The sequence below is a fragment of the Vigna umbellata genome, chromosome 1 (genome assembly GCF_029865625.1).
Source record: "Vigna umbellata cultivar VRB3 chromosome 1, Vumbellata_1.0, whole genome shotgun sequence".
Taxonomy (NCBI): Eukaryota; Viridiplantae; Streptophyta; class Magnoliopsida; order Fabales; family Fabaceae; genus Vigna; species Vigna umbellata.
Genome location: NC_142165.1, coordinates 60256435 through 60268938, shown reverse-complemented (window position 1 = coordinate 60268938; position 12504 = coordinate 60256435). Strand labels below are relative to the sequence as shown.

Genomic DNA, 12504 nt, shown 5'->3' with positions numbered 1-12504 from the left:
TTCCCTAAATTGAATTTAAACTCTTCATAAATATAAATATATTTTCTAGAACTAGAAAATAAATATTATATATAAATATAAATACATTTTTTTTAGTTGTGTCCTTAAAAACAAAATCAAAATTAATATGTGCTAGAAAGGAGTGAGACCCACAAATTCATAATTAGGTCTAGGCTATTGGTTCCTGCACCCCACACTTACTATTTTTACCTCCACAAGGTGAAAACAATCCGATATTATTTATTACTTTACCACGGCACTAGGGCTATTGTGACAGTTATTGTCACCTCCACCGTCATTGCAGCTGTTGTAGAAGAAGGGTAGAAAAAGAGAGAAAATTAAAAATAAATCATTTAAAAAATTTCTTACGTGTTATAAATTTCAAAAAGTTTTTTTGAAAATTTTATTTCAAAATACATTTTATACATTTTTGAAAATTATCATTTATAAATTTTATTTTAAAAGTTTTATTTCATAAATTTTGTTTCAGAAATACCATTTCAAAGTATTTAGAAAGTTTGTTCTAGAAATTTTTCTAAATATTAAATCTGAAAATCACCTCATTTTGAAAATTTGAGGGGATGTGGTAAGAAATTGTTGGGTGCAGGAAATAAAAGCCTTATGTTTATCCCAAACATATTGGGCCTATGAAAAGTGGGCTTGGTTACCATTCAAAGCCCGGCTGTAGAATGTCTTCGAGATATTTTCTTATGAAAACCTTAAACATTGAATTCTGAGAATTCTAGGGTTAGGCCGCAGCATCTGTGTGGTACTGTTGTGTTTCAGGTATTCTTTCTTTCAATCTTTCGCTCTATCTTTAACACTCACTCTCATCGTTTTACTGAAACTCCATTCATACTTTTGCTTACAATTTTTTTTCCTTATTCCTTTGAAACGAATCCATTTACTTTTAAAAAAAAATAAAAAATTGGGCGTACCTGTTTTCCTTCATTATCTACACTGGTGAGTTAGAGTTTGTGTCTAGGGTAAATTAGTTGGAAAATTGGGGATGGGGTGGTGGTTAAAGAAATTTTTTTTGGTACATTTTGGATACACAACATCACTTTGTTGATGAGATGGATCTTTGGGTGTATAAAGGCGGTGCACCATGGATCACCTATTAATGTGCTGCACAATTTGTCTTCTGGTTCACTATTAATTTAACTTAGAAGTGTTTTATTTTTTTCATTTCGTTCACAAATCAACCTCAAATACTCTTTATTTCCTTCAATGAAAAATTAACAAATGTATAGTAATAAAGAAACAAAGCATGTGTTATTTGCTGTTGACATATGTGGCGAAGACTGCTGAAGTGGTTTAATTTCTACATTTTTTTGTTGTGTGTATTTCAAAACCAACTTATTTTGGTTTCCTTTGGAAAAGTTGTTGCATGATGGAGTCAAATCAGCCACACTTAACAATCGTATATTTAAGATACTTTTAAGAATTTTTGTACATTTTTCATGGAATCAGCATAGTGTGGTGTAGACTGCAGAAGTGGTTTAATATGTATTTTCTTTTTTGTTGTGTATATTTCAAAACTAACTTATTTTGAATTCCTTTGGAAAAGGTGTTGCATAATGGAGTCAAATGAGGCACACTCATCCATGGAAGTTGAAAAAGTCCCATCAGAAGGCAAAGTTTTGCCACCAAAGCCAAAGTTTGAGGCTTTGAAACCTCATGAGATGTCTGATGGTCAGGTTCAGTTCCGCAAGGTGAATGTTCCACCTCATCGATATACCCCTCTCAAGAAAGCTTGGATGGATATCTATAATCCCATATATGAACAAATGAAAATTGATGTGCGTATGAATCTGAAGGCTCGTAGAGTTGAGCTTAAGACAAGGGCTGATACACCTGATATCAGCAACCTGCAAAAATGTGCTGATTTTGTCCATGCTTTCATGCTGGGTTTTGATGTCATAGATGCCATTGCTCTTCTGCGTCTGGATGAGCTCTACGTTGAGTCCTTTGAGATCAAGGATGTTAAAACACTTCGAGGGGATCACTTGTCTCGAGCAATTGGGAGGTTGTCTGGTAAAGGTGGTAAAACAAAGTTTGCAATTGAGAACGCTTCAAAGACTAGAATCGTGATTGCTGACACCAAAATTCACATATTGGGATCTTTTGCCAACATAAAGATTGCCAGGGATTCTCTTTGTAGCCTGATTCTTGGATCACCAGCAGGAAAAGTGTATTCCAAACTAAGAGCAGTTACTGCTAGATTGGCTGAAAGGTTTTGATCTTTTTCTACTTATGCCATTGATGATTTATTGTGTGTGAAATTCAAATCATTGTTGTGAATGTAGAGCATTATTAATGTGAAAGGGAAGTTTTGATCGAGACAATGAATACATAGANTTGGTTTCCAACAAATTTTCACATTAATTGGTTGGTCTTCAACTGATTATTTCCATATTCAAGTATTGTTCGTCAAAACCATTCAAGTTCTGTTTGTCAAAGTCGTTTGGATGATACTTTGAAGAAAAAGTATTTTAATATTAAAGTTAATAGATAACAAAACATAAATGCTTTAGCTCTAATAGTGAATTTGTTATGCATACAAATGAAAGTCATATTTTAGACATTTTTATTTATACTAGTTGTTATGATATTTTAAGTTTTTTGTTGGTCTAATCACGACTCATTTATTCTTTAATCAATATTGATAGATTGATTTGTGATTGACATTCGTGTTAATCTTACTTTTATTTTTTATTTTGTATTGCCGTTCGGTTATGGTACATAAATTATCTATCTAAAAGTCGATCAAAGGATGATCAAACAAAAATAATCATTCAGAATAATCAATTCAAAATAATCATTCAAAAATAATTACCTAAAATAATCTATTAAAAGTTGATACGTGCATGATCGATATACATAAAGTACATTATTCTTACTAGATTTAAACTTACACTAAATTTCTTAAATGAGATTTGAGATTTCAATTTTTTAGTTGCAGTTGTTTCCCCGAAACTTTTGTCCTTGTTCATACGTGGTCAACCTTGAATTTTATAACACAGTATAGACTTAAACGTGGTTTGAGGAAGTAGAAGAAAAGTTTGACTTGTCTTTGTTTCTTCTTTTTTTTGTTTGAGAAAATCAAGTGAGTTTCTTCCATGTTTGTCTCACTCTTTTACGATTTGAAAATGGAGTTGATGTTGTTTTTGCCTTATCTTTGGGGGCAGACACTTTCCCCTCCAATAATAATAATTGCCATTTCAAAGACCTCGTAAATTACGTAATGTCATTGAATTCTTCAACTCATTAAACAAACACTAAACTACTAAAATAACTTCTTACTCAAACATTTGGATTTCGCGTAAACTTATTCACACATTTATTGTTTCGATTTTAATCATCAATAAAATTTTAATTTTATTTTGCTCATTTCTATTTATTGATATATGTTAAGTGATACACGAGTGACATATGTATTTATTTTATTTTAGATAAATAACTTTTTTATAATAATTATTTATATGTTTTTGTTTTGTTTTTAGTATAATAAAAAGTAATCTTAGTATAATAATTTTTTTAATTATGTTTGTTTTGTTTGAACTATTTAATATTTGAGGTAATTAATTGAGTATGTGTTTGATCTTTATAAATTATCTTGTGTTTATTAAGAGAAAAATTAAGGTCGATATGGAAGAAGCTTTTTGCTCTTTATTTTTTTTCCTTTTAAAATTAAGGTTGGATGTCAGCAAATTGAATTAACACGTTATGAAAGTACAAATGCAAAAATGTGCAAAATAGGAATGTTGACATATAAGTAAGGCAATCAGGTATCTACACAACAAAAAAAAGCGTTGAAAACAATCTCACGTTACACATAATTTTGTTAAAATTGAGTTTGCTATTGATAATTGAAGACTTTAAATAGCCGTGATACTTACAATATTACAGAAATAAAAGTGGATTAAATATGTTTTTAGTTTTTAAACTATAAAGTGAATTTGTTTTTAGTCTCTTCTTCAAACTAAGCTACATTTTGATATTTCTCTTTAAGGAAACTATAATTTTTCGTCCTCCAAAACCAATAGTGTTAAAAATAAGCTGAGGTGGCTAATGGTGGTGTGTCACGTCATTTTTTTTTTTGACATTAGTTAATCTTTCCCAGCTCCTTTCCCTTGGACTCTACACAAGTTTAAAAACATATTTAACCCAATAAAAATAAACACTAAAAATAAAATAACAACTATCTTAAAAATAAAATCTGCTTAATCTATCATAAAATAATATTATATCTAGATAAACAAAAAATCATAACTGCATATCCCTATTTTATCTCTATCAAATCAAACTAAATATTACTATACCCAAAACTAATAAAATAAAATTTTAACAAAATTATTAATAAAACCCTAAAATTTAAGTTTATCCCAACAAACTCTCCTATAAACTTCAATTCTTCCTCCCTTATTCGGTTTTCCATGTCCATCATCCCATACCGGGTTTGCTTCTTTCAATCATATTTGAGTTGGTGTTATCCAAGCTCTTGCTAGTCATATCTTGTTTCAAACATTTTCTCTCCAAGATTTTTAGCTCCAGTTCATACAACAGGTTCTTTTTTTCTTTTACCTGGGTTATTAGACAACCACACTTATCCATTAAATACAATACCTGATTTTTCATAAAAACTAAATTACCTTTTTCAATTATCGACCCATGCTTAAAATATTGCTCTTCAGCTCTGGAACATAGTAAACATCCCTAATATCTCCAACTCATCCATTCTTCTGCATATGTCGGATTTTTCCACACCATTTCACGACCACCTTGGAGTCATCTACGAAAGACATAAATTTGGCCTCCACCTTGGTGAGTTTATAAAAAAAGTTCTCGTTTGCACACATATGATTGCTTGCCCTAGTATCTAGATACCATGCCGAGTTAGTAGAAATCTCATCAGCCTTCATTTGTTCTTCATCTTCTTCTTCCCTATTTTTATCTGGTTCAAGAATGTTATATGCTTTTTCTTCCTTTTGAAGAGTCGTCTTCTTCAGCTTCTCAAGCTCAACCCTCTGTTTATTCATAATTTCATTAGCTTCATCCAGAAGTCTCCCTATCCGCTGAATCTCTTCATCTTTTTGTTTGAGTTTCTTTTCCACGTTTGTCGCACCTTTTACCAAGATCACTTCATCCATTATTGAGACCGAATTTTCCATGTCCACTGTATCCGAGCTCTTTGCCAGCAACAGTTCTTCTACATCTTCAGTAAGGAGATTCGTCTCCCCCTTTGTCTCTGCCTTGCAATACTTTGCAATATGGCCTGCCTTACCAAAATTGTAGCACTTGCTTGATCTACACTCGTTTGCATAGTAGCCATACTTGCCACACTTAAAACACTCAACTCTTGACCGATCTCCTCGATCTTTTTCTTGTCCTTGGTCACGCCAATTCTGCTGATCGGTTTGCTCTTCATTCTTATTCTCAAAATTACCTCGGCCATGTCCACTTCGTCCTCGGCTTCCTCGCCCTCTACCGCCAGGACCTCGGCTTTGAGTAATCTGAGTTTTATTAGAGTCAAATTGTACCTGTAGTGCTTGATTGTCGAGTTCAACCTGATCATCCCAACTTCTTCTCTTTTGTTCGTGGGCTTCTAATGACCCAGCAAGTTCATCCACTGTGAGAACCAACAAGTCCTTCGTTTCTTCGATGACACACATGATACTTTCAAAATCTTTTGTAAGGGATCTCAAAATTTTTTCCACAACCCGGCTAGATGGCATTTGTTCTCCATTCCTGCCGAGTTGGTTGTCCACCTTCTCCACCCAAGTTATGTACTCGGTTATACGTTCTTTGGACTCCATCTTCAATTGTTCAAATCCTTTTAACGTGAATTTTTTAATGTTGTCATTTGTGCCACCGTGTGATCTTCGTCCTCATCAAGTTCAACATACCCATCTTCCACCATATCCCAAATGTCTTGGGATCTCAACAACGCCTTCATTTGTAGGCACCAATTATCATAACTGGTTTTTCTCGTGAATTGTGGCACATTCATACCATTGACAACCTTTGTCATCTCTCTCAAAAAATCAAGCACTCACTTTTTCTCTCACGGTGTTTGACTCTCTCCTCTCTCTCTTTGCATACTCATAAGAAAATCTCATGCTACACACACTCTGATATTTTCCTAAAATTGAGTCTCCTATTCATTGATAATTGAAGGGCTTTAAATAGTCGTGATACTTACAATATAGCGGAAATAAAAATAGACACTGAAAATAAAATATCAACTATCTTAAAAATAAAATTTTCTTAATTGATCATAAAATAATATTGTGTCTAGTTAAACAGAAAATCATAACTACCTATCCCTATTTTATCTCTATGAAATCAAACTAAATATTACTACACCCCAAACTAATAAAATAAGATTTGAACAATATTATTAATAAACCTAAAATTTAAGTTTATCCCAACAAAAAGAAAATATAAATTATTAAAACAAAAATGAAGAGTTATGCTATTATTAGATTTTGAAATCCATCTATTAAAAATGTTACCGAATTAGTTAGATTTCAAATTCACGTTAACATCAAATTTACTAGTCACCTTGTGAATACCTCTTATGAAGAATATGTTAACTTGTTAACAACAGAGGAAAAACTAATGTTAAATGTAGAATAAATTTTAAAGGAACAAAAATGAGATGAAAACGAAGAAAGAATATGAATATTATCATAAGGAGCTTTGGTGCCACCATTTCACTTAAATGGATCTAGAAAAAAATTGATGCTGGAGTCCAAAATTGGTGTTATGGTACAACTTGATGCTTTCACAATTTGTCATTTAAAAAGAGATTGAGCTGCTGAAAAAAAAATGATAAAAAACACAAATATAATCACAAGTACACAATATTCTAGGATTAAGCAACAAAATACAATTTGAATGTTTTAATAACATCTGTGCTACAATCAAAAACATTAATGCTACAACTCAATAAACTAATCTTTAACAAAAACATAATTGTTAATGCGACAAAACAAACAACACCATAATTTTTTCAACTTTTATCTATTTATGTAATTTTCTCTTCAATTTCTCGTTCTTCTTTGTTAGGTCTAGAAGAACTTTGTCTCTTTCAAAAAAAACTTCATTTCCTTTCAATTTGTTTTTGTAAAATTACTTAAATTTTAGATTCTCCTTCATCAACCCATTCAAAGTAGTTACACTTGTGTAGAAAGGGCTTTAGACGTCCGTTCTTTTGGCCTTTTGACGTCCGACGTACGCCCGGCGTTTATGTGGGTGACGTTACTCAAACGCCCGCTGTGTCAGGACAGACGTCTATATAGACATTCGTTGTGCAAGACCGGACGTCTATATAGACGTCCGCTATGTTAGGACGGACGTCTATATAGACGTCCGCCTCCTCCCTCCCCGGACGTCTACCAGGCTGAATTGTTTGTGGTAGGGTCTGGGGGTGGACGTCCGTGTGTGCACTGCAAGACGTTTATAGACGTCCGACTGTACACTAACGAACGTCTACTGGGCATTTTTTTTTTTTAAATTAATTTATTTTTTCAATAAAACCACACCTGAAAAGTAGAAAAATGTCCCAGAACAATTTTGCAATAATATAAATATGCGTTTTATATAAACAAAGTTCTACTTAATGTGGAGTTCAATCCACTACCAAAACTATCAACATAAAACTTAAACTAAACTAAACAATGTTCAACAAGAAATATAACTATTCCTAACTCCATCTTTGCAGAAGATAAGTGGTCCACTCCTGCCTTATCTGTTTAATTGTGTCCTCTGGAATAGGCGATGTACTCTTGAAGCGCTGCAAAATTCAAGAAAGATTCATTATTGTTTCATATATGTTGAAGATGAATTTGATTTGTAATGTATTGAAGGTATACATCATTACCTCATTCCAGTCATCTGTAATGACAGCTCGAATGATGGTTTTAATCCAACACATCACATAGAAGCCACGTTCCCATGAATCTAGCTGCTGGTTACACTAAAATCACAAACTAAATAGTTAAGAATTTATATCATTCAATAACATAGAAAATGAATTAGAAACTATAAATGACTTACAACCTTTGGATACAAAATTTGAACCAGTTGACCACGAGATTTACCAATAACTCTATACAGATTGAAAACACAAAGTATAATTAATATGACTATTTTATCATAAAAGTTGAAGGTGAACATCAAATTCAAAGTCATTTTTGGAGAAACACTTACCCTTGAAGCATGGTTCTCAACTCATTTTTCATCCTCCTGTGGAACGAACAAAACCATATAATTTTACATTGTTTGGGAATGATGACCATCAGCTGCCAGTGCGACCTATCACGAAGGACAAATAGTTATTCAACTAATTAAGGAAACTATAATAATGAGCTGACCACATATAACAACACCTACCCTCAATGTATGGCACAAGGTATACGTCTCTTTTTGACTCATCCATCCATGTTTGCAAATAATGTTGTCTGTTTTGAAGTGTGTTACCATACGGTTGAATGGTCTGAGGTTCAACAAATCCATACATGGAAGACCGACCTTGGTCTACAACGATTGTGTCCATGTACCTAAAACAACAAAGTTAAGTTGTTAGAAACTATAACAATGTAAATAAAAGTAATATGAAAGACCAAATTGACTATCTTACATGCACCACAGCTGAATGATGGAAATATTCAACATCCTGTCTCCCCCAATCACCTCCAATGCATCAGAGAATGTGATATAAACTGGCACATGTGGGGGAAGACCAAATACCCTCAAATCCCAATATAGTTCTAATGATGCTTTCTTCAATCTGGGTAATTTTGTCATTAACTTTGATAGAGGATCATCCTCCGCTTCAGCCATCTCATCATCTTCATGTATGACTGTATCATGAATTGGCTGCTTCTGAGGACGTGTGAACTGAAGATAAGAATTTACGCCAAAGCTTTATCAACAATTATATGAAGAATAAACATAGAAATACTAAGGAAAAAGACATTATACCTGTGGAGTAGCGATGTGGGACATGATCAATGCTCTAGGCCAGGTAATAAATGATCCTATGGCCTCCCCCACAAAGTTAATTTCTGGAGTGGGTACAGGCACCTGAGCCTGGGGATCCCGAACCTCGTCAATGGTCACACGCACGTGCTGGGGTAATATGGCAACACCATGAATGGTCTGCCCTCCCTCAAGCACTCGTCCGACAGCACAATGCGTGGGGGATCCCCATCAACCAACAGCTCATATTGACCGCTATACTGAGTGGGGTCTACAGCAGAGCATGATCCTCTAGTGCTGACACGAGGTGGTGTGGGAGTTTCATCGGCCCCCATGTTGCCTTGCGTCATGGAATGCAGCTTTTCTTCAAGCGCTCTTTGTATTTGTTTTTGTTCTTGTAGCTGCTCCATGAATCGTTGCTCCATTGATCTCATGCTTTGGTTGAGTCTTTCCTCCCACTGAAGATCCATCTGCCTCAATGTCTCCTGACTCATTGATTGGGGGGTTTTCTGTGTAGGGCCAAAGTAGTCACGAAGACCAATCGCCCCAAGAACTTCACGTACACGTCCTGGGTGCTCAGGCCTTCCAATGGCCGTTGTCAGAATGTCGTCCCTACCTTGGCCAGCAAATGTGCCCTGAGTCTGCTGCTCAACCAACTCATCCTGCACATAAAAAAACCAAGTTACTTAGAAGACATGCTGTGATAGATACACAATCAAATAACTGCTTATAATTTGAACTTACAATTCTCTGTGAGATCAAGGCAGCTGAGGAAGATGTCATGTTCCCATCAGATTTAGTCTAAGCAGCCTTCCACAGCTCGTACCTAGCAGGTGCAGGTGCTAGGTCCGGCGACTCAAGTCCCAAGGCATCTGCTCTAGACTTTCTCAGTTTCTTCTCCAGTTTTGCATATCCACCTCGTGATAACAAGTGGGGTGCGTCGTTTAGCCTTTGTCTTTCTTGGGCGGCTAACCTTTTACCCTGTGAAACCATGTATATAAGTAAGTGTAAAATCATAAAAACTCAATGAAAGACGATCTTAAGAAACATACCTTCCATTCCTCAGACTCTTTAATGCACGAAACTACATCCAATCCTCCTCTGTGAAGGTATAATGCTGACATGGATTTTCATGTTGTCTATCTCCAAAGACATATAGTCGTGTCAGCCTTGTCTTGAAATCCCTCCATCTTATCGCTATATGCGATAACACTTTCTTTCTGATTTGCATTGTGTTTGGAATATCAAAATGTTGCTGTTTAAAACAAAAAACTTGTTATTCCAAAAGAAAACATAAAAAATAAATATATCACAAATTGCATGAAGTCTAAACATACCTGAACATCTTGCCATAAGAGGTTCTTGTCGACCTCTGGGACGTCATCCCAACATGCATGAAGGATAGAGACATGACTTTTTGCTAACTTACCCAGATAACTCCTAAACCTATCAGCATTTGGCCCTGATGGATGACCTGATCTGGGGTCGATGTCAACATGCCTCCTCTGACCATCCACGCGTCCGGATGTCACATCTGCTACTCGGGTGACGCCTCGTCCACGTCTGCTCTTTCTCGATCCTGAGTCTGAGGCCGACATACCTGAAAAATTGTACAACGTTAGTAATAATTCAATTATGATGAACATACATATGAAGTCAATAAAAGTGAAAATATTAACCTATTAATTAATTGTTTTTTCCCAAATGCCTTCGTTGTGATCACTACGAATTGCCTGCAATACATCGGCAACGTCATCAACTGGGTCTTCAATGGGTCTACATGCAACAGATGTTGTCTCAAGTATATCAAGAGAATCGTCATCATCATGTCCATGCATGTTTTTTCCTTCTAAAACCACTGACCATTTGTTATTCGATGGATCATTTACGTAGAATATTTGTCTTGCTTGACTAGCCATGATAAATGGTTCATCAGTGTAATTCATCTTGTTCAAGTCTACCAATGTGAAACCAAGGTCATCCATCATGACACCAGAATTTATATCAACCCATTTACACTTGAAAACTAGGACTCTAAAAGTGACGTAATCAACTTCCCATATTTCTTGTATTATTCCAAAATAACTGATGGATGCTGTGATTGGATTTTTGTCTTTAGAACTAGCAAAGTGCACAGCCTCAGCTTGTAGTGTGACACCACTATTTTGGACTCTGCTTTTGTCATCTTCTACCTTTGTCTGAAAAGAAATATTGTTTATATAGTACCCACCATATGTAATGACATCTGTGTTCGGCCCACGAGATAACCTCAATAAAGTTTCAGAAACATGTGGAGTCTCAAATCTTTTTCTTAAACCATTGCAAGAAGGTTTTCACATGTTCATTAAGATGCCATTTTTCACTCATTTTTGGGTTTGCTGCCTTTATTTCATTAACGTGGTCAGAAATGTAAGGAATCACATCAACAGTGTTGTTTAAGACGTACAAATGAGCTTGGTCAATTTCTTTTATGCTAACACTTTGAATTCTCACACCTCGAACACCCTTACCTTCACATTTTCCTTCATTTTTGCTCTTGGGAAGACCGACGGGTTCACAAGATGGCATATAAATTGAACAAAATTCAATGGTTTCTTCTGCAACGTATCGCTCTATGATTGAAGCTTCTGGTCTATACTGATTCTTGACATATCCCTTTAAGATCTTCATGTATCTTTCAACTGGGTACATCCACCTTAAGAAGACCGGCCCACATATTCGAATTTCTCTGACTAGATGAACAATCAAATGTACCATGATGTCAAAAAAGGAAGGTGGAAAATACATCTCCAATTGACATAGTAGTCTTATTCCCTCATTTTCCAATTCATCTAAACCTCGAGGGTCAACAACTTTCTTGCAAATGGCATTAAAGAAAAAACTCAGACGTGTCAGAATACCCCTAACAAAGGAGGTAATATGCCTCGAATAACAACAGGTAACAATTGTTGCATCAATACATGACAATCGTGAGACTTTAAACCAACTAGCTTTAAGTCTTGCATAGACACAAGGTTACTGATATTGGAAGAATAACCTTGCGGAACTTTCACACTTCTTAAACAGTTACAAAAACTTTGTTTTTCTTTTTTGGAAAGTGTGTGACAGGCTGGGGGCAGATAGGTGCGTCTTCCTATTATCTGTGGATGTAACTCAGATCAGATTCCCATGTCAGCCAAATCTTGTCTTGCTTTAATTCCGTCTTTGCTCTTCCCTTTAACGTTTAATAAAGTTCCGATGACACTGTCACAAACATTTTTTTTCAACGTGCATCACATCAATACAATGTTAACATCAAGTTCACACCAATATGGAAGCTTAAAAAATATCGATCGTTTCTTCCAAATGTTCTTTGCAGAGGTACTTTTATGATGTTTTCCAAACACAATGTCAATGTTTTTGACTTGTTGTACACCTCTTCACCATTATGGGGTCTACACACAATCTCATCCTCAGCACTTCCATTAAATGCTTTTTTCAATCTACGATAAGGATGATTACGAGAAGAAATTTTCA

The 12504-nt window shown here is 35.0% G+C and overlaps 1 protein-coding gene and 1 pseudogene across 2 annotated transcripts; one reads left to right on the top strand and one right to left on the bottom strand.

Annotated features, from left to right (window-relative positions):
* Positions 1-693: 693 nt before the first annotated feature.
* Positions 694-2354, top strand: LOC148205945 (uncharacterized; annotated as a pseudogene). Its single transcript, XR_015783403.1, has 2 exons — positions 694-786; positions 1571-2354. The product of XR_015783403.1 is annotated as an uncharacterized LOC148205945 (transcript).
* Positions 2355-4733: 2379 nt separating this feature from the next.
* Positions 4734-5819, bottom strand: LOC124845563 (uncharacterized). The gene has a single exon (XM_047322680.1). It carries the CDS (start codon positions 5817-5819, stop codon positions 4734-4736), a length of 1086 nt encoding a protein of 361 aa, XP_047178636.1.
* Between the last annotated feature and the right edge of the window lie 6685 nt (positions 5820-12504).